The sequence below is a fragment of the Helianthus annuus genome, chromosome 8 (assembly GCF_002127325.2).
Source record: "Helianthus annuus cultivar XRQ/B chromosome 8, HanXRQr2.0-SUNRISE, whole genome shotgun sequence".
Lineage (NCBI taxonomy): Eukaryota > Viridiplantae > Streptophyta > Magnoliopsida > Asterales > Asteraceae > Helianthus > Helianthus annuus.
This window is the reverse complement of record NC_035440.2, coordinates 106494815-106514471: the sequence shown is the minus strand read 5'-3', so window position 1 is coordinate 106514471 and position 19657 is coordinate 106494815. Positions and strand designations below refer to the sequence as shown.

The following is a 19657-nucleotide window of genomic DNA, read 5'->3' as shown; positions in this document are numbered from 1 at the left end:
TATCATAAAAACACACACTACACACACTCTTAGATCCAACAATTGGTATCAGAGCCTTTTTCACTAAATTGACCTCGCCGTTGATTCAGAAGATAAACTAGCTCAAATTAATAACTAATTGAGTGATCAAAGGACATTGAGAATAAATAGACCAATCAGATCAATAACTTGTTTCTGATACTCCATATTCTGAATTAAAATTCAATAGAACTCAAAGAGATGTTAATCATGTAACATCCGCCAAGATGGGTACCCGTTTTGAAAAATTGAATTCGAACCATTTGTAAACTAGTTCGAACTGTTATAAATAAAATATATTATTTAAGACCATACTCCAATTTTTATTTTTATGAAACTTAGGTCATATTATAGAGAAAAATGCGCTCGTTCCAACGGTATGTTCAAATGATTATAACACATTATACTTTTAGAGTTATACGATGAATTAATTCTTTATATATAAAAAATATTATATAATAAAAAAGTTAACATTAATAAGCGATTTTTTTCTCTCTCGGCATATATAATTCTATACAATCTTAAAGGACAAAGTCGGTGGGTTTCTCACCGGCGTTGCCTCCTTGCCTCCCTATTTTCATGATATTGCAATTTTAGCCCCTTGACTTTATAACCTTTAAAGTTTCATAAAATGGCAAATTTAGTCCCAAAACCTTATACTTTGAATTTTCAAAACCACAACCTCATCTTTCAAACTTTGCCAGCACCAACCTTCTACTTTGGTTTTCCACCATCACCCCCTTAGCTCTTACATAGTTACGCACCAACCCTCTTCTTTTACATTTCCACCAACACCCCCTCATCTTTTACACATTTCCGCCACCCTCATATACTTTTACACTTTGTCTTTTTTAGAATTTGCTTTTTTACCCCTTGTACTATTATTCCATTTTTACACCCGCCCAACTTTAAAAAAATTGCAATTGTAACCCCTAGATTACAACTCCTACTTTTGCAAACACCAATGCATTCTGTTTTACGAAATGTCTTAGGTATTGTGTTTTACATTTTGTGTCTACCTTTGTGTTTTACACGTTTTTTTGTAATTGTCTTTTACGCTCTGCGTTTTACGAATGGTGTTTTGTCTTACTATATGTTTCCACCCGTCAAAAGACTTTGCCTCCCCATCCCCCATACTTTCACAATGCTGCAATTTTAGCCCCTTGACTTTGGTACCTTCAAAGTTTCATAAAATGGCAAATTTAGTCCCTAAACTACTACTCCATTTTACAAATAGTTTGCTTTTGACACCCCAACTTTGTGGTAGTTTCCTTTTCAGCTCCAACTTTGTTATAGTTTCCTTCTTACCCCAAAACTTTATCAAATTTTATCTTTACCCTTTCTTAACCCTTAAGTTTAGGAAAAACAATTTTTAACCACTTAACTTTTTATGAGCTTTGTAAATGCCACTTTGACCCCTCGAGAGTTTTTGGCTTGACGATATAAATTCGAGTTAGTCGGGTCGCGTATAATACGTTATGATTGTACGATATAAATTCGATTTACGTTACGCTTTAATCCAATCGCAATGCAACTATAGGATTCATTGACTTCAAACGGATACGTCAAAACGTGCGTTTTCATATGGTTAACACATCACATAACACTTGGACTAATCCGTTCGATATTTGCAAAGTACCCGCGCCGCAACGCGCGCGGGTTTTATTACTAGTATTTTATGAAAAAAAGAAATTTTGTCAATCTCTTTTAAAAGGCATGACTTTATCTTCTCAATGAAAGATTATTGCCTTGCTTATAAAAAAACAAATCACAACCCCATTTCCTTGTCTTTTTACAACATCTCTCATCTTCTCTCTAAAAATCCTAGCCACCACCATCTCTCTCTCTCAAAGAAACCCTAGCCACCACCATTGAAGTCTTGCAAGTTTTCCCAAACCATCAAGGAGGAGGAGCAATAATCTCACATCACTCTCATCTCCATCTCTTTACCCTCTCTTCAAAGGAGGTAGTTTTAGTGTCATTCATTTGTTTATATTTCTTTATTCGTTATTGTTTTATGTTCATACTTTAGTTTCCTTGCAATTTACATTTTTATAATACTTGGGGTTTAGGATAGTTTTTTAACCATAGGTATTCTTTCAGGAGCAGTATGGGCTAATGAAGCATGGGGATCATATTGGAGTTGGGATCCAAAAGAAACTTGGGCCTTTATTACTTGGATCGTATTCGCAATTTATTTGCATACTCAAACAAATAAAAATTTGCAAGGAGCAAATTCCGCAATTGTGGCGACTCTAGGTTTTCTTATCATTTGGATATGCTATTTTGGGGTCAATATATTAGGAATAGGGCTACATAGTTTAGGTTCATTCACGTTAACCTATAGTTAAATTCAAGAAAAGTTCTTAAGAATACAAACAGAATGCAATATGGTGTATATAAAGCATCTTGTCTCAACCGGCGAGAACCGTGTGAATCATGTAGTATAGTAATTCATGCGGTTCTCGCAAAGACCGAGTACATTGGGTAAAATTTTAAATTCATAGTTTGTTTTGACATTATTTAAAATTTAATTTAAGAGAATAAAAATACTTCTTTTTTTTTTCATTAGCCAACCAACTCTAAAAATAATAGGAGTTTTTTTTAAAACTATCTATAAAAATAATTAGATAGAATACCTTCAACCTTGTCAACTGATAGTGAAAGAACAAAATCGGGGTACATTGGTAGTCATAATTATGTTTTGATTTAAAATAGAAATTGTGTTGGCAAAATATTATAATTCTAAACTAGTGTCATAAAAATATTAAAATTCCTGTTATGAAACAACATCCTAATAGCAACATCTAATATGTAAAGGATAATATAGAGAATATAGAGAGAATGAGAAGTGTAGACAATGAGAGAATTCTTATTCATTGAGTGTGTAATACCAATTACATAAAACCTCTATTTATTGAGGCTTAACATTAATACAAAGGTAATCAATAGATGGAGGTTACATATGTGGAGACTCACAACATTATGATGCATTCATAACACTCCCCCTTAACTATCCACATGATGAAATATAATAGTCTACTATTCTTTTAATATGCTAGGTGATGCTGCCTCGTTAAAAACCTTGCTAGGAAAACCCAGTGGATAAAACCTCAGCTAAGGGAAAAAGAGTGCAGCGCGTATTTTCTCCCCCTGATACTTTTGGATCAGGTATGTTCCCTCATTAAAAACCTTACTAAGAAAACCCAATTAGACAAAACTTAGTCAAGGGAAAAAGAGTGCTACTTGAATAAGTCTCCCCCTCATTTAAACATGTATCCTTTATGTGACGTGTGTCCATCTTCCTTGAAAATCGAATAAAGTTTCTGTAGCGAATGATTTGTCGCTTGATCCCTTAATGTGCAATCCTTTATGTTGAACAATGTTGTATAATCTTCTAATGAGACTTTAGGTGCCTCATTCCAAAAATTATCATATGTCCACGACTGTATTTCGTTACATTCCTGCATCTACAAGACTAACCAAACTTGTTTTGATGGGTTTGTAAAATATAATCAAATATCGTTTATACCTGAAATATTTCTTTGAACTCATTCCAATGTCTCTTAGGTTGACAAACGCTATATCATCATAATAAGCTCAAGTGAAAGGTATTATAATGATGCGTGTAAGTGTGTATATGTTTTAGATATATATTTTAAGCCCTTTTTACACTTTAGCCAAGTTTTAAATTTATAAAACACGATATTTACTAACACTAAACACACATATGGGCAAGTGCACCCATCGTGGACGTAGTATAGTGTTGGTAAGATACCGAGGTCGTCCAAGGACACAAGAGCTTTTAGTACCGGTTTATCCTCAACGTCTAATCAAATCAAAATGTTAGAAAAAGATTTTTATAAACTAAGAAAAATAAAACTAACTAAATGCTGAAAAATAAAATAAAAATAAAAAACAGATAGACAAGATGAATCACTTGGATCCGACTCGTGTGTTAGTATAACCTTTGATTATTTTCGCATTTTTGCACTTGTTTAAGAGATTATCTTAGTTATTGTAGTAGGCCTCTCTTTCGAAGGCGACGTTACCCTCAACCCAGTAGTTTGAGTCAGCAAGGATACAATCCTAAAGGGTCGGATTATTGAAAGATAATTAATTAAGTTATTAATGCAAATTATGGTAGGCCCCTCTTTTGGAGGTGACGTTACCCTCGACTAAGTAGTCTGAGTCAGCAGGGATACAGTCCTAAATAACCGGGTTATAGTATTAATAGTAGTTAACTTATGAGGGGATCAAAGAGTTTGGACCCCCGCCATCCAATACCTTTGGGTATTGAAGGAGGTCCTACTAAATTTGACCCAGGTCCCTTGCAGGACCTCTAACGCTGAACAAGGGCAAGACCCTTACCAAACCGTTCCCTTAACCCCCGACCAGGTAGCCAACATACCTCCATATAGACCGTGGAGATATGAATGGTGAAAATCTTTTATTTTATATAGACAGTAAAATAATGCCAAGACACCACGGACAAACGATAAGGAAGAATCACCTTCAACATAAGAAACTAGTTATTAAAGTCATTAATACAAAACCAATTAAGAAGTGCAAAAGATTAAAAATAAAAAGTATTATACTAAACACTTGTCTTCACCAAGTGATGTAAGAGACTTAGGCAAACATGGCCTTGATTGTCAAGAACTCTTACGATCAATCTTGGATCCCGAGACGACTCACACACTCTATGATGGACAATGGATGATGGTGGTGGATGATGGTGTTGTGATGGTGGTGGGTGGTGGATGAAGTGTGAGAGAGGTGGTGTGCCAAGGGATGAGTTGCAATGGCTCCAAGCACTCCTATTTATAGGCTGAACAGAAGCCTGGGCACGGCCCCGTATCCGCTGGGCACGGCCCCGTGCTCGTCTGACACTATCTCTCCTCATTAATTGTAATTCGCAATTACAATTAATGCGCCTGCAGTACTTTGGGCACGCCCCCCGTGTTCACTGGGCACGACCTCGTGGTGAGCAATAGAAGCTTCTACAGGTTTGTCTTTTCTGCTGCTTCTTGGGCACGGCCCCGTGCTCGCTGAGCACGGGGCGTGTTCAGTCTTCTGTCTTCTCTGTTTTGCTTGGGAGGATGCTGTCGAGGGGTCGGGCAGTCCACTTTTGTTCCCTTTCTTGTATTTATGTTAGATTTAGCTGTCTTTTTGCTTCTTTTGTTAATTTGAGCTCATTTAATCCTGAAAATACAAAAGGAAGACAAAAATACACTTTTTCCAACATTAGTACTTAAAAAGGGTTAGTTTTATGCCTTATTTGATGTAATTTATATGTTTCATTTTACACACATCAAATATCCCCACACTTGAATTTTTGCTTGTCCTCAAGCAAAACTCTTTAATATGTGGCTTACACTCCCAAATGGAATGGGTAGAAGAGAAGGTTTTGGGCTTGTCATAGAGTGTCGGGATTTTCCAAGATTGTTTAGGTTTTATTTTTATTTATTTACAATCCTATTCATCATGATTTATTAAAAACTTTTCATAAGATAAATTATTTATTAAGGCATAACATACCTTTTTAAAATTTCATTTATATACAGGTTCACATACCTCACGGGGGAAATCACTCACACTCGGCCGAAGGTGTATTTTTAGTGAATCACTCGAGAGCGGCATGGAACTTATTCCTACCATAAGCTTGCCAAGCAATCAATCCTCCTCCTTTTTAACTTTATACCTTTGTAAATATCAAGAGGACTTTTTAGGTGAAGGGTTAGCTTGGGCTAAAGGTGGGTAGTTGGGTTAGTGGTTAGTGGAAAAGGGCGAAAGGCGTAAGAAGCGTCGGTTTTCGTAAAACATTTTGTTTTTGTGACTTTTTATTATTATTTTTTTAATGAAGTATTTATTCAAACAAGCTTTTGTTTGAGGAGCTTTGTTTGTTTATTTCAAACTTCATTGTAATTTTTTTTTTCATAGTCACACGAAAACCGAGCTTGTTACTAAAATAAAAGGTAAAAATAAAAAGGGTTTTTGTTGGTTAAAAAGGGTTTTGGGTTAAGAAATGAAAAGGTTTAGGCTCAAAGGGGTTAACCAGGGGGAATTTTTGGGTAGGTGAAAAGAAAAATAAAAATAATGGTGTTGAAAGAAAAAAAGGGTTAGTCCTAATGCCTCCATCATTTACTTACTTGGGTTTAAGTTGGTAAGGACCGGGAATGAATTGTCGTGGCAAGTTCTAGAGTCGTAAGAACCAAGCGGCTATTCACACAAGAAACGAAAAATGAGCATTTAACGTAAAGATGTATATTGGTATGGTCAATAAAGGCTCAAAACTCACTTTTGTGGGAATGGGTTTTTATGTGATCAACTTAAACTTAGACAAATAAAAAAAAAATGAAATTTTTTTGAAAAATAGCTCACAAAGCCTACTGGGCAATAAAAAGTGTAAACCTAGACTTAGAAACTGTAGGTAAAAATCGATTTTGTCAAATGAATGAATTAGACGAACTAAGGAATTATGCATACTCTAACTCTGAAATTTAAAAGGAAAGAATGAAAAATTTACACGACAAATATATTAAACCTAATGAATTTCGAGTAGGAGACCAAGTTCTTTTGTTTAATTCACGACTTCGATTATTTCCAGGTAAACTAAAATCTAGGTGGTCAGAACCTTTTTCCATCACCCATATTTTTCCTCACGGTGCAGTAGAAACTAAAGCTCGAAGTGGGATTCCATTCAAGGTCAATGGCCAACGGCTAAAACTCTATCGAGGATCCATTGAGGATGAGGAAGAAGAGATCTCGCTTCAAACGGTCAACGACTAAAAATCATCCACATCATACCTGGTATGTTACGAACAAGTAAGTATACATCGAAAGCGGTAAGTCTTTTAACCATGCTTATTGGGAAAAACGGGCACTCACACGAGCACACAAAAAAAAAAATTTAAAAAAACTTTGCTCGGGACGGGGCCGTGTCAGCGCAACTGTCGGGATAAAACCCTCTTTTCATAACAGTTATATCATTCCACACGCCCCGTTTCCCCGAAAAAGCTCTGGTCCGAGGCGATTTTCTGCAGATTTTCGACGTTACCTCTAGATCTAACAACATCAAGGTATGATTCTATCATCATTAGCAGTTAGATTAGTTACTTGCATGTAGTTAAACATCAAAAATTTGGGGTGATTAGCGGTTCCAATAGAGTTTTGTGTAAGGCTTGTTATTAGGACTTGCAAAATTCAAGGTTTTAGCATCCCCCCACACTTAAATTACACATTGTCCTCAATGTGTCCCAAAAATAATTTTTTAGGTTGATTGAATGTGTAAAATGGTGTTAAAAGCAAAATTATAGGTTACTGGCAGTCTGGACACGGCCCCGTGGTGACCGGGCATGGCCCCGTGTTCAGGTGCCAGTAACAATAATTAAAGAAAAGAAACAGAAGCCTGGACACGGGAGGGGGGGGGGATGTTTGGTGAACACGGCCCGTGTCCAGTTACCTGAACTGGGCGTTTGTCTGCAGGATGTTCAGCACGGGCCGTGTTGGCTGGGCACGGCCCGTGCTGAGCTTACTGTAATGGAGAAATTGTTGTCGGATGGCCCTGTTTTCGTGCATGGGCCCATGTTTCTCGTTTCCCTTGTTATCCCTGACCACCATGAGTGTGTTTTATTTATTTCAACATCATCCAAACCTTAAAACCATCATTTCATTAAATTCATAGAGAGAATTACATAGTCCTAAAATACTAGTAAATTAGATAAGGAAGCACAAGAAGCTTTTTAACCCAAGGAGCCCTAGCCTACAAGTTATTCTAATTAGCAAAATTTCCGAGAAGTTAGTAGTCTCGGTTGAATGTGGCTTCATAGAACTCCTTTCTCCGGTTATGGACCCCTCATATGTCGGCGAGCCATTCCTCTATCTCCCTTGGGAGGAGAAAGGAGGGCTCGTTGGCATCGGTTTGAGGAGGTGCGGCTTCCACTGGGACTTCTTGCAGATCTCCAAGAGGAGGCTCCACTGGAATATCATCCCATCCGGTAGGGTTATTGACTCCAAGTGCTAGGTTCCAATCCTCTTGAGGGAGGATGGGTTCCATGGGAGGTGTTACAAGAATATTTAACCTCTGGTGCAAGAGGTTAATTTCTTGAAAACTATTTTCCAGCCCTACCGTAAGATAATTTATACAGTCTATTAGGACCTCCTCTACCGAAGTCATTTCATCGATTGCTTCCCTTAGCGCCATGACGTAGTGTACAAGGGTAGCTTCAATGGAAGGTCTTCTTCCACTTCTACTGTTTCTTGAATGCACTGACGATGTTTCACTGTTTTCACTTGACATTCTGTGAAAATAAACCGAAAACAGCTTATTTAATGAAACAGTATCTTGGACACGGCCCCGTGCTCAATGAGCACGGCCCCGTGTTCACCTTTCTGCAGAATTTTGAAACAAGGAATCTTGAAGTTTTAAGTTATTTTTCTAACTTGTGAAGCCTTTTTGATCAATAGTAACTTAAAACAATGTTATACAACTTATTTTTAACAAGATTCCTTGAACAAAACTCAATATTTCTTACCATAAAGCTTGAATTCTCAAACTTTAATGGAGGTTTTTGGAGAAAGATGAAGAAGAGGAAATGGATAAAAGAGGAAAGGACAAGAGGGTGGTTGGAAACTTCTTTTAGAACATACCTAGGATAGTTGAGAGAAGATTCCTTCAAATCTCTGTTCCTAGATGGTCCAAATGTGCAGAATTCTTGGCTTCATTTATAGAAAACGACAGCGTGCTGGACACGGCCCCATGTCGGCTGGACACGGCCCCGTGTGCAGATAGAATCATGACACAGTTTGTCCGTTTTCTGACGTAAAAGTCAGAAGGGAATCTTTTGGTGGACACGGGGCGTGTTGGCTGGACACGGCCCCGTGTCGAGGGGCTGATTATGAAGTTCGTCTATTTCTAAGGAATTTATTTGGATCGGGTGGTTCCTTACTGGATGGAACAACCCCAAAGTGCCTAAGATACCTTAATTGTCCTAGACTAAGACGAGAACGCAAGAGGTTTTCGGTGAGGGTGATTCCTATGTTTATTTTAGGTGGACAAGTCTAACCCTTTTCCGGGCTCTCGTTAAAGAAGGTATATGCCCAATCGCTCAGGTCTATGTATGCACCGAACGAAGTCGATGGAGAGTCCTTCACGGCACAATCGGCACAGGGATGACTATTGTCCAAGTCTTTGCTGGAATTGAAGGTATTTTTGGGAGCAACGAGGTTGTTGGAATGCGATCCCAACACTTCTTCATGGTCATTGTCTTGGGATGGATTAATGAAATCCTTCCTAAGCTCTTTTAACCAATTTAGAACTAGATTTTCTAGTTGAAATAACTCGTCAAGGAGCATTTCTCCTAGAATATCTGGCTGGGCGCACTCGAGGGAGAGATAGTGATTATTTTTACTTTCGCCCCTCTTAAGGTTATAGGGAGACGGCGGGTCTATATAGTGGGGCTTATAATTTAGAAAGTAACATTCTAATTCTTTATGTTTGCCTCCACATAATTGACACCACGTACCATAAGAGTGCCGAAAGTAAAAAAGATCATCATCACTCATTTTTGTGTCAGAAATTACCAACCGTCGGGATCTTACGGTTTTGTTTTCAGTAACTGAATCTTGGGCACGGGGGCGTGTTGAGTGGGCACGACCCCATGTTCAGCTTACTGCCTGACTTAAAACAAGATTGCCAGTTCCAATGATTGGGCACGGGGCGTGTTCAGCGGGCACGACCCGTGCTGAGTTCTGCAGAAGCTGAAAATTTAAGAAAATCCTAAAAAAAAAAATAAAATAAAAAAAATGATTAGGCCGTTGATTTCTAACTTTCTTAAAATCCTTGTGTCCCCGGCAACGGCGCCAAAAACTTGATGCGTGTAAGTGTGTATATGTTTTAGATATATATTTTAAGCCCTTTTTACACTTTAGCCAAGTTTTAAATTTATAAAACACGATATTTACTAACACTAAATACACATATGGGCAAGTGCACCCATCGTGGACGTAGTATAGTGTTGGTAAGATACCGAGGTCGTCCAAGGACACAAGAGCTTTTAGTACCGGTTTATCCTCAACGTCTAATCAAATCAAAATGTTAGAAAAAGATTTTTATAAACTAAGAAAAATAAAACTAACTAAATGCTGAAAAATAAAATTAAAATAAAAACAGATAGACAAGATGAATCACTTGGATCCGACTCGTGTGTTAGTATAACCTTTGATTATTTTCGCACTTTTGCACTTGTTTAAGAGATTATCTTAGTTATTGTAGTAGGCCCCTCTTTTGAAGGCGACGTTACCCTCAACCCAGTAGTTTGAGTCAGCAAGGATACAATCCTAAAGGGTCGGATTATTGAAAGATAATTAATTAAGTTATTAATGCAAATTATGGTAGGCCCCTCTTTTGGAGGTGACGTTACCCTCGACTAAGTAGTCTGAGTCAGCAGGGATACAGTCCTATATAGTCGGGTTATAGTATTAATAGTAATTAACTTATGAGGGGATCAAAGAGTTTGGACCCCCGCCATCCAATACCTTTGGGTATTGAAGGAGGTCCTACTAAATTTGACCCAGGTCCCTTGCAGGACCTCTAATCGCCGAACAAGGGCAAGACCCTTACCAAACCGTTCCCTTAACCCCCGACCAGGTAGCCAACATACCTCCATATAGACCGTGGAGATATGAATGGTGAAAATCTTTTATTTTATATAGACAGTAAAATAATGCCAAGACACCACGGACAAACGATAAGGAAGAATCACCTTCAACATAAGAAACTAGTTATTAAAGTCATTAATACAAAACCAATTAAGAAGTGCAAAAGATTAAAAATAAAAAGTATTATACTAAACACTTGTCTTCACCAAGTGATGTAAGAGACTTAGGCAAACATGGCCTTGATTGTCAAGAACTCTTACGATCAATCTTGGATCCCGAGACGACTCACACACTCTATGATGGACAATGGATGATGGTGGTGGATGATGGTGTTGTGGTGGTGGTGGGTGGTGGATGAAGTGTGAGAGAGGTGGTGTGCCAAGGGATGAGTTGCAATGGCTCCAAGCACTCCTATTTATAGGCTGAACAGAAGCCTGGGCACGGCCCCGTGTCCGTTGGGCACGGCCCCGTGCTCGTCTGACACTATCTCTCCTCATTAATTGTAATTTGCAATTACAATTAATGCGCCTGCAGTACTTTGGGCACGCCCCCGTGTTCACTGGGCACGACCTCGTGGTGAGCAATAGAAGCTTCTACAGGTTTGTCTTTTCTGCTGCTTCTTGGGCACGGCCCCGTGCTCACTGAGTACGGGGCGTGTTCAGTCTTCTGTCTTCTCTGTTTTGCTTGGGAGGATGCTGTCGAGGGGTCGGGCAGTCCACTTTTGTTCCCTTTCTTGTATTTATGTTAGATTTAGCTGTCTTTTTGCTTCTTTTGTTAATTTGAGCTCATTTAATCATGAAAATACAAAAGGAAGACAAAAATACACTTTTTCCAACATTAGTACTTAAAAAGGGTTAGTTTTATGCCTTATTTGATGTAATTTATATGTTGCATTTTACACACATCATATAACCATACTTAGCTAGCAAAACATATTAATGCACTTATGCATTTAACGATGGTACTTCTAGAATGAGAATATCTACTTTGATAGGAGATGATAATAGACATTTCTTATAACAAATGACTTAACAACCTTTAACATACTTTATGGTTTAACTATGTCCATACTAAAATATCCAAACATCATTTTCTATATGTACTTGAGGGATTAGTAAAATATAATTACATATATACTCGAATTGCAGTTCGAGTAATAATTAGACTCTGCCAAGGTTATTAAAAAATTCTCCCTGTAAAAGCTCGACAATTTCTCTCGATGATGCCTAGACATCATTGCTGTAAATTGCGATTATAGTGAACTTTTAAAAGTAGAATGTTTATAGAACATGGCTAATTTAATCAAACTTATATCCCTCTTTATGCGAATATCTCGAGTTGTACAACACTCGACCCAACTATTTTAGCCCATACATATTTTGTCAACTTCATATAGTACGTTCTTAAGATTTTTATGTCAATGCTTCTGACATTATCAATCCTTGAGGGAATTCTGCCCGTCTTATCCAAATATACATGTGCATTCACTCTTCATGAGTTTTGCTACATAAGCTTACCCGTATAACACATAGATATCTATATCATATGAAAAAATGTCATGAACACTTGCTTTTATCTTCAAAATCCATATTGTACCATGCGTGTAGACTATTTATTGAGATATCACAATCACTGGGTACAAGTTTCTATGTACGTTTCTTGGTGCACAAGTATTACATCGTTAAGATGTTTCAATTAACCTTTTAAGCACGCAATTGCTTTAGAAACTCATCAGGAGTTTCAATTATATCCAACATGTAAAAAATCATAACCTATTCAAAATCCGAATATGTATACAATGATCACGTTGTTCCTGAGAACTTACTTTACATGACCTACATAATTTAATCCTTCGGGACTTTCATGTAAACTCTTAGTATCAAATGATACATAACATTCATAAGACGAATATAAATTCTCTCTTTATATTACCAGACTAAGAAGATATTGGAAAGTTAATGCATCCACCACAGGAAAATAGTCTCCTCATAATCAATCATAGGTCTTTTGCCAAAATTCTTGTGCCACCAATTTTTCCTTACATCATTCAATTTGATTTTCACATAATTTACATAAAAGACTCGTTTATGTCCAACATATTTTACAACTTCAATTGGATGTACGGTTGGTTTAGATACTTTCCATGTCATTAGATAATTCAGCTTTGCCTTATTTGCGTCTTTCTATTTTTGGCCAATCATTTCTTAATATTCATTCATAGGCAGATCTTAAATCTTGATCCTCATCATTTAATCAATTGTAAGTGCTATATTATATACAAAAGTATAACGACGTCAATTTTTATTTCGATTCCATACATATCTTAGACATGATACAACTTATCGAGATCTCTTTATTTTCAGGTACCTGAGGTTCTTCTTGAACCATCATGTATAATGTCTCTTTAGGAGACCCTCTTACTATAACCTCGATTTGACCATCTTCATTACTTGCTCCATTTTTCAAGGATTTTTTTGGAATCACCTAGTCTACCACGCTTTAAGCGTGCAATAGACTCATTACAAAATATGTGGTTGTCCTCTTGGGATACAAATATGACTGGAGCATAAGTAGTTGATTATGTGACTTACTTAGTCACTCTATTTAGGTCAGTGAACTTGTCTGGTAATTTATTCTTTAATATTGGTAAATGAATTATACTTTAAACTTCTAGTTCATAGTTTATAGTCTCAGGATCAAGATGACATGATAATTCATTTCACTTTTCACTTTTCACTTTCCAACTGCTTGTTATCTCCCCCTAATTTTGGGAACATCCATTCACTAAAGTGAACCAATGAGCCATAAACGAATTTCTTACTAATGGCTTTAAGTATTTAATCAGAGACGATTATTTATACCCAACATGTTCTCAAACTTTTTAGAAGTCCCATCTTTGTGCGGTGTGGTGGATGAGTTTCAATATATGTCGCACAACCAAAATCTTTGATGAACATCTTTGGTTCGTGACCAAAAACAAACTGTATGGGGAGAACTATAACTTATTGGCTTGATTTGAATTGATGGTACTATATATAAAATTACATGTACCTAAGTGAACTTTTGCTCCTCTCATGATTATTGGCTTTGTAACCAATAGTAGACGTTTAGTGATCATCTCAACAATAACACTTATTCCAATGATCGCTAATAACTTGGGAATCAAATTCACTATAATCAAATAAATATACTAATCTGGATTAATATGTTTGCTATCACATTAGCTAAGCCACAATCACACAAGCTTCAGGTTGTGGATTTGATAACCATTTAGACGATGCATCGATTTAAAAAAAAAACTAAATGGTATCATGTTGGGATATGCATATCCTTTAATCGCTTCCAGAATATTTAGGTATACACACCCTCGTTTATTTTGCAAATATATAATTTCCCTTAAGAGCAAACATTACATGCTAAGTATTATCTTGAAAAAATTTCTAGTTCTTCATTATGTTTCACTTTATCATTGACTTGGTGTGGTCTAACCGGTCATGCCAACTAATTAAATAATTATGATCCATGAACTTCTGGTTTATGATCATATGTGTATTACTTGCTCGTATGTAATACAAAACGAATGATACGAGAGAATATATTATAACTTTAAAGTTTAAACCATCACGTTATGCAATCACTCCTTAGTTTGCCACTTTTGGTGGTCCATCTCATTATTAAAATGGTCATTATTACAATTCTTATAGTCAATCTCATCATTACAAGTGTCTCAATTAGGTCCATTATTACATTTACAATGATCACATTCACTTTTGGGAATGGAGTAGAACCAAAACAAGCTTCATAGCTTTTCATTATTTACTCAGTCACATGAGTATAAAATCATTTCATTTTTTCATAACTCTTATAATGATATTGCTACTTTAGGAGTATATGTCTCAAGTGTGACAAATGAAAAGAATCTAATTGATTTTTCCTTGTAACGATCTTTATAACGATCATTGTATAGTCATCACATTATTAATATGGTTGATCTCATTACATGAGCATCATAACAATTTCCTCAATTACCATTATTACGAACTTTACACCAATTATTATATCATCACATTCACTTCAAGGAATGGATTATAACCAAACAACTATCATGGTGACATCATTACAATTTTCTTAGTTGTGTACATGATCTTCACCTTTACACTGGTCATTATATCATCACATTCTATTCAAGGAATGGATTATAACCATACAACATTCATGGTGGCATTAACACAATTTCCTTAGTTATTATATACATGATTGCGACCTTTACATTGGTCATTATATCATCACATTCACTTCATGAATGGATTAGAATCACACAACTTTCATGGTGGTCATTTCAAACCTTACATATTTTTTTAACAATCTTGCTTCTTCAAGAGCATATTTGAGGTTTGACAATGGAGATTGTTTTGTTCACTTGGCATTAAAAATCTTCTCATCACATAACATCAATTGAGAAGAAAATATATGGCTAGATCATTAAGATTTAATTATCAGTCTAAGGTCTTACAAGCTTCCGTAAATTTAATAAGCTTTAGGGCGTTTCTCACTTTAGGTGTCATATAATAAATGAATCTTGATCACAATTCAGTTGTGTTTATAACATGCGATCATATACCACAACTACGATCGATTTGATGATCTTTTCAATACTGATAACATGTGGAACAGAATGTATGCATAAAGTTAATGCGCGACTTTATAACATGTCACGACTTTATAACATGTTACACTATCAAGCGCGGTAAAATATAACTTTAAGAAACAAGTTAATATATTTCATTAATTACAAGAGAATATATATAATAAAATTATATTTTATTAATTACAAGAGAATATATATAATAAACTTATCCCAATAAATATATATGCTCCAGTTCTCTCATATACAAACAAAATAATAATTTGGGCAAACATTTGATCGTTATCATACATTTTCCTAAATTGTCTAATAATGAACATTTTGTTTTATTAATGAATAGATAAATGGTATGACAAGTTCTTATCATATAAGGATTAACCAACTATCCATAAAAAAAGTTAATGTTAAATATATCAAACAAGTAATTGGCTCAAAGGTTATGTCAAATATCATAACTAAAAAAATAACAAAATACATGTATTACTTTTGAATATCATTAACTTTATATACAACATCTTGAGATATAATTTTCTATGAATTTTATATTGTAGTTTTGAAATCATTATCTTTTAGATTAAATAGACTACAACTCAACAGGTAAACCACGTAATTTTCTATAAAATAGTTAGCCACATATGCTAAATTTTCTTTATAAAATATACTCAGGGGTAATAATGTTAGAATATAAAAATTACCAAACAACTTGATTTGCTGTTTGATGTAACAAAATATTAAAATATTTAATCACAAGTATCAATAAAATCATAAAATTGCTTTCGTTATTCAAGCCAATTAGTTAAATTTCAACATAAAATTGTATTTGTAACACAAGTATATTTGTTTCTTTATCACATTCATTTGAATTGATTATGTTACTCTTTTTCATAAAAACTTGAAATAAGAATGGAAAAACCATTTACAACTTTACAACAAATGCTTTTATCTTACGCATCTACATCTAAAAAAAATAAAACTTTCATGATTAAATATTAGTTTTATTGTTCAATCGCACCTCGTACATTATATTGTTATCAACTTTAGTTGAATTTAAATCTAAATAAAATGCAATAGACAAATGACACAATTAGATTGCATTAACTATCATCAAAGTTCAAGAGCAAGATTGGGTTTTATCTCAAATCAATTTACAAATCTTAACAATTTTTTCTATTTATACCTGATTTTATATTTCATTAAAAATTATAAGACCATGTAATATGATTGTGATGGTTTTATCCACATAATTTTGACTAGGAAAGTAACACATGTAATATTGAAAGGAATTCAAAACTGGATTCAAACAAACCTAAACAAGAAATGTTCGTGATTTTATTTTGAAACCCACAACCCGGATCATATACAATCGACTAATAGTTTGAGTTTAGTAAAGTCAAATATCTATACTATATTAATAAGCATATCCAAAGGACTTCTTAAGGTCATTATAATTTCCTTAAAACACCCCTGAAGCATGATGTACAAGTCTTTTAAGCACCAGAAAACATCACTTTCCACTTATACTCTTCTACTAAAAAACACGGGATACATTAGGGTTTCACCATTTTAAAACATTTCAAAATCGCCCGCCTTTCCCTGCTCTTCTCTCTTTCTCTTACGATTCCAGATCTGGATCTAGGGTTTTCCTCCAAGACGATTCAAGCTGCTACTCAAGGATCTTACTTACATCTGGCCCATTCCCTTCCCTCTCACAACTCGCACATCTCACTAAACTTCATCAACCTTCTCTCTCTCTCTCTCTCTCTCTCTCTCTCTCGGCGACTCATGAACAGATCTGTGAGGATTTCATAAGATCTAGGGTGTTACTTTCATTCGATTTCAAATCCATGACCGGTGTTACTTTCATTCGATTTCAAATCCATGAACCCTTCCTGTGACGGTGTGGTGTGCAAATGGTTGAAGATGGATCCCTAGCCGTCGCATCTGGTGAAGATGGTGGTGGTTATTTTTTTATCTATTTAAACGATTTGTTGATTTGAACAGGTTTTCACCATAGATCTTCTTTGGGTTTTTTGTACAGGTTTCCCCTAAGATGGTTGAAGATGGATTCCCAAGCCCTAACGATGTCACAATCAGAGCTCATTGATCATGCCGATTTGGACTTTTTATCGGTATTAATCTTTATGGGTATTCTTTAAGGTGTTTTTGTTTTGATTTATTAAGTGATTTCAACTATTTGTGATCTTAAAGGCACTTTTGGGTATCTAGATCCTGAGTACTCCATGACCGGGCACTTAACTAGGAAATCAGATGTTTAAACAGCTCCAGAAAAAAGCGCTCGACAATGGCTGATGTTGTGGTTACTCTTCAGCAATCATTGGCATTGCAGGAGCAATTTGACAGTTCTGCGCATGCTGCAGGTTCAACGGGGTTCACCTTTAAAATGCAGTATCTACTTTTCGGGCCTAGACATAACTCTGGTATAGCCAAATTCCTTCATAAGTGCTGTTTGACATATTTGGTTGGGTTTAATTATTTGCATGTGCTCTTTCATAACTGGTATCTTACAAATATACTTATTTTGCATTAGTAGAATAGTGGTATATGATAGTCCATTTAAGAAGCATAGGAAGTTAACGAAGATAAGCATGAAGTGCAAGACACATTTATCTTACAAAATAACCTTTTCTGTAAGTACATGGATGACAAACAATCAAAAAGACTTTTTTTTCAGGGTGAGGCGCCACACGATTTCAGTGTTTGTTGGTGACAAAAGTGGAATGATAAACCGGATTGCAGGAGTCTTTGCAAGGAGAGGGTATAATATCGAGTCACTTGCTGTTGGTTTAAACAAGGACAAAGCTCTTTTTACTATAGTTGTAACTGGGATTGAAAGAATGCTAGAGCAAGTTATGAAACAACTTCTAAAGCTTGTTAATGTTTTAAAGGTTTTGACTTACATTCTGACTATTGATTGATTCATCATATCGTCTATTTGTTTTTTAAATCTTTAACTGTCAAATTGACCATTTTAATAGGTTGAAGATATCTCAAAGGAGCCACAAGTAGAACGTGTGTTGATGCTCATCAAGATAAATGCAGATCCAAGATACCGTTTAGAGGTATTTAAGTAATTATGCCATGCTCTTCATGTTTTGGTTAATGAGTGTTATATATGTTACACTGAAGTACTGAACTGTTCTGATAAGTTGCAATGAACATATACACTCAAATCTATCTTACCATGTTCTTTTGTGATTCTTACTTTTCAGGTCAAGTGGTTAGTGGACATATTTAGAGCTAAAATTGTTGATATCTCAGAGAAAGCTATAACAATTGAGGTGATGGGAGTCAAAAAACTTTAACCCTTTTGCTATATCTTCATGCGACATATATGGAGTGAATTTTGAGTCTTGATGAATTGGATTATTTATGTTGTTAGTGGGCCTATTTTAATTTGAATATGTACCAAGACCTTATTTATTAGATATGAAATCTGTATACTTACTGACTATTTGGAACACCCAGATTTTAAGATCAGAGAATATAGAGTTTGTAGTCGCACCGTATGAGGCGGATGCACAATTAGCGTATTTATCCAGTCTTGATGCTGACAAGGTGGAATTGCAGCAGTTGTATCAGAGGACAGTGATCTTCTTGCCTATGGTTGCTCACTTGCTCCTCTGTAAGAACTTCCCTTGGACTTTAGTAATCTTCTATAATAAATATTTTTCATGGGTTGTTAAAATTAAAATAAAAGTAAAGTTTATAAAGTGAGCTGTGCCTACTTTTTTTCTCATAGTCAGTCAATAAAACTCAAAGAAAGAAAAAGGAATACAAATGACTCTTGGTTAGTTTCATCCACATCTTATGATAAAATAAAATAGTTGGTAGTTAATATCTGCGACCGGTTTAGGATTCAGTGGGTCCTATAATTAATGTTTCTTTTAACATTTTCGGGATGTATATTGTGAAACAGGTTATTTTCAAGATGGACTGATATGACAATGGGGAAGAGATAGTTATAGATAAAGTTTTTGATTCAGTGGGACGTCTACCTTCCTTCCTACACTTTGACAAAGTGTTGTTCACTGGTAACTGTTTTGGTCAAAAATTACCGAAGCAATTAAGTGATCAAATTAGTTAAGTGAGGTAGTGTGCTAAAAAGTGTGTTGAAAATATGTTGGTTAAGTTGTTTAGATAAACAGTATTCAGGATACGGCTCAGGATATAGAGCTGTATCTGTGATCAAACAATGAGCAGAAAAGTAAAAGTTGACACGTGATGTACGAGGAAAGCCCTTGATCAATCTAGATCGCCGGCATAAAATCTCGGGAGCTGACAATCGCAGCTGCCTTGTTCTTCTTATTGCTT

At 35.6% G+C, this 19657-nt stretch overlaps 1 protein-coding gene and 1 long non-coding RNA gene across 3 annotated transcripts; both read left to right on the top strand.

The window, feature by feature from the left end:
* Window positions 1-17087: 17087 nt before the first annotated feature.
* LOC118480886 lies at window positions 17088-17993 on the top strand. Of its 2 annotated transcripts, none has more exons than XR_004864065.1 (3): window positions 17088-17454; window positions 17534-17763; window positions 17877-17993. It is a non-coding gene; the product is annotated as an uncharacterized LOC118480886 (long non-coding RNA). The 2 variants fall into 2 exon arrangements; XR_004864066.1 differs by having other exon boundaries at window positions 17874-17993.
* A 30-nt stretch (window positions 17994-18023) lies between these two features.
* On the top strand, window positions 18024-18795 carry LOC110876761 (acetolactate synthase small subunit 1, chloroplastic). The gene is made up of 3 exons (XM_022124920.2): window positions 18024-18231; window positions 18322-18405; window positions 18556-18795. The coding sequence occupies exons 1-3, from the start codon at window positions 18064-18066 to the stop codon at window positions 18646-18648; spliced, it is 345 nt and encodes a 114-aa protein (XP_021980612.2). The 5' UTR covers window positions 18024-18063; the 3' UTR covers window positions 18649-18795.
* The last annotated feature ends 862 nt before the right edge of the window (window positions 18796-19657 follow it).

Bases quoted from the DNA above. Each gene is read 5' to 3' on its own strand.
- LOC110876761 (XM_022124920.2), top strand. From the start codon at position 18,064: ATGATAAACCGGATTGCAGGAGTCTTTGCAAGGAGAGGGTATAATATC. The intron at 18,232-18,321 runs GTTTTGACTTAC...CCATTTTAATAG, and splicing joins AGCTTGTTAATGTTTTAAAG to GTTGAAGATATCTCAAAGGA. The intron at 18,406-18,555 runs GTATTTAAGTAA...CTTACTTTTCAG, and splicing joins ATCCAAGATACCGTTTAGAG to GTCAAGTGGTTAGTGGACAT.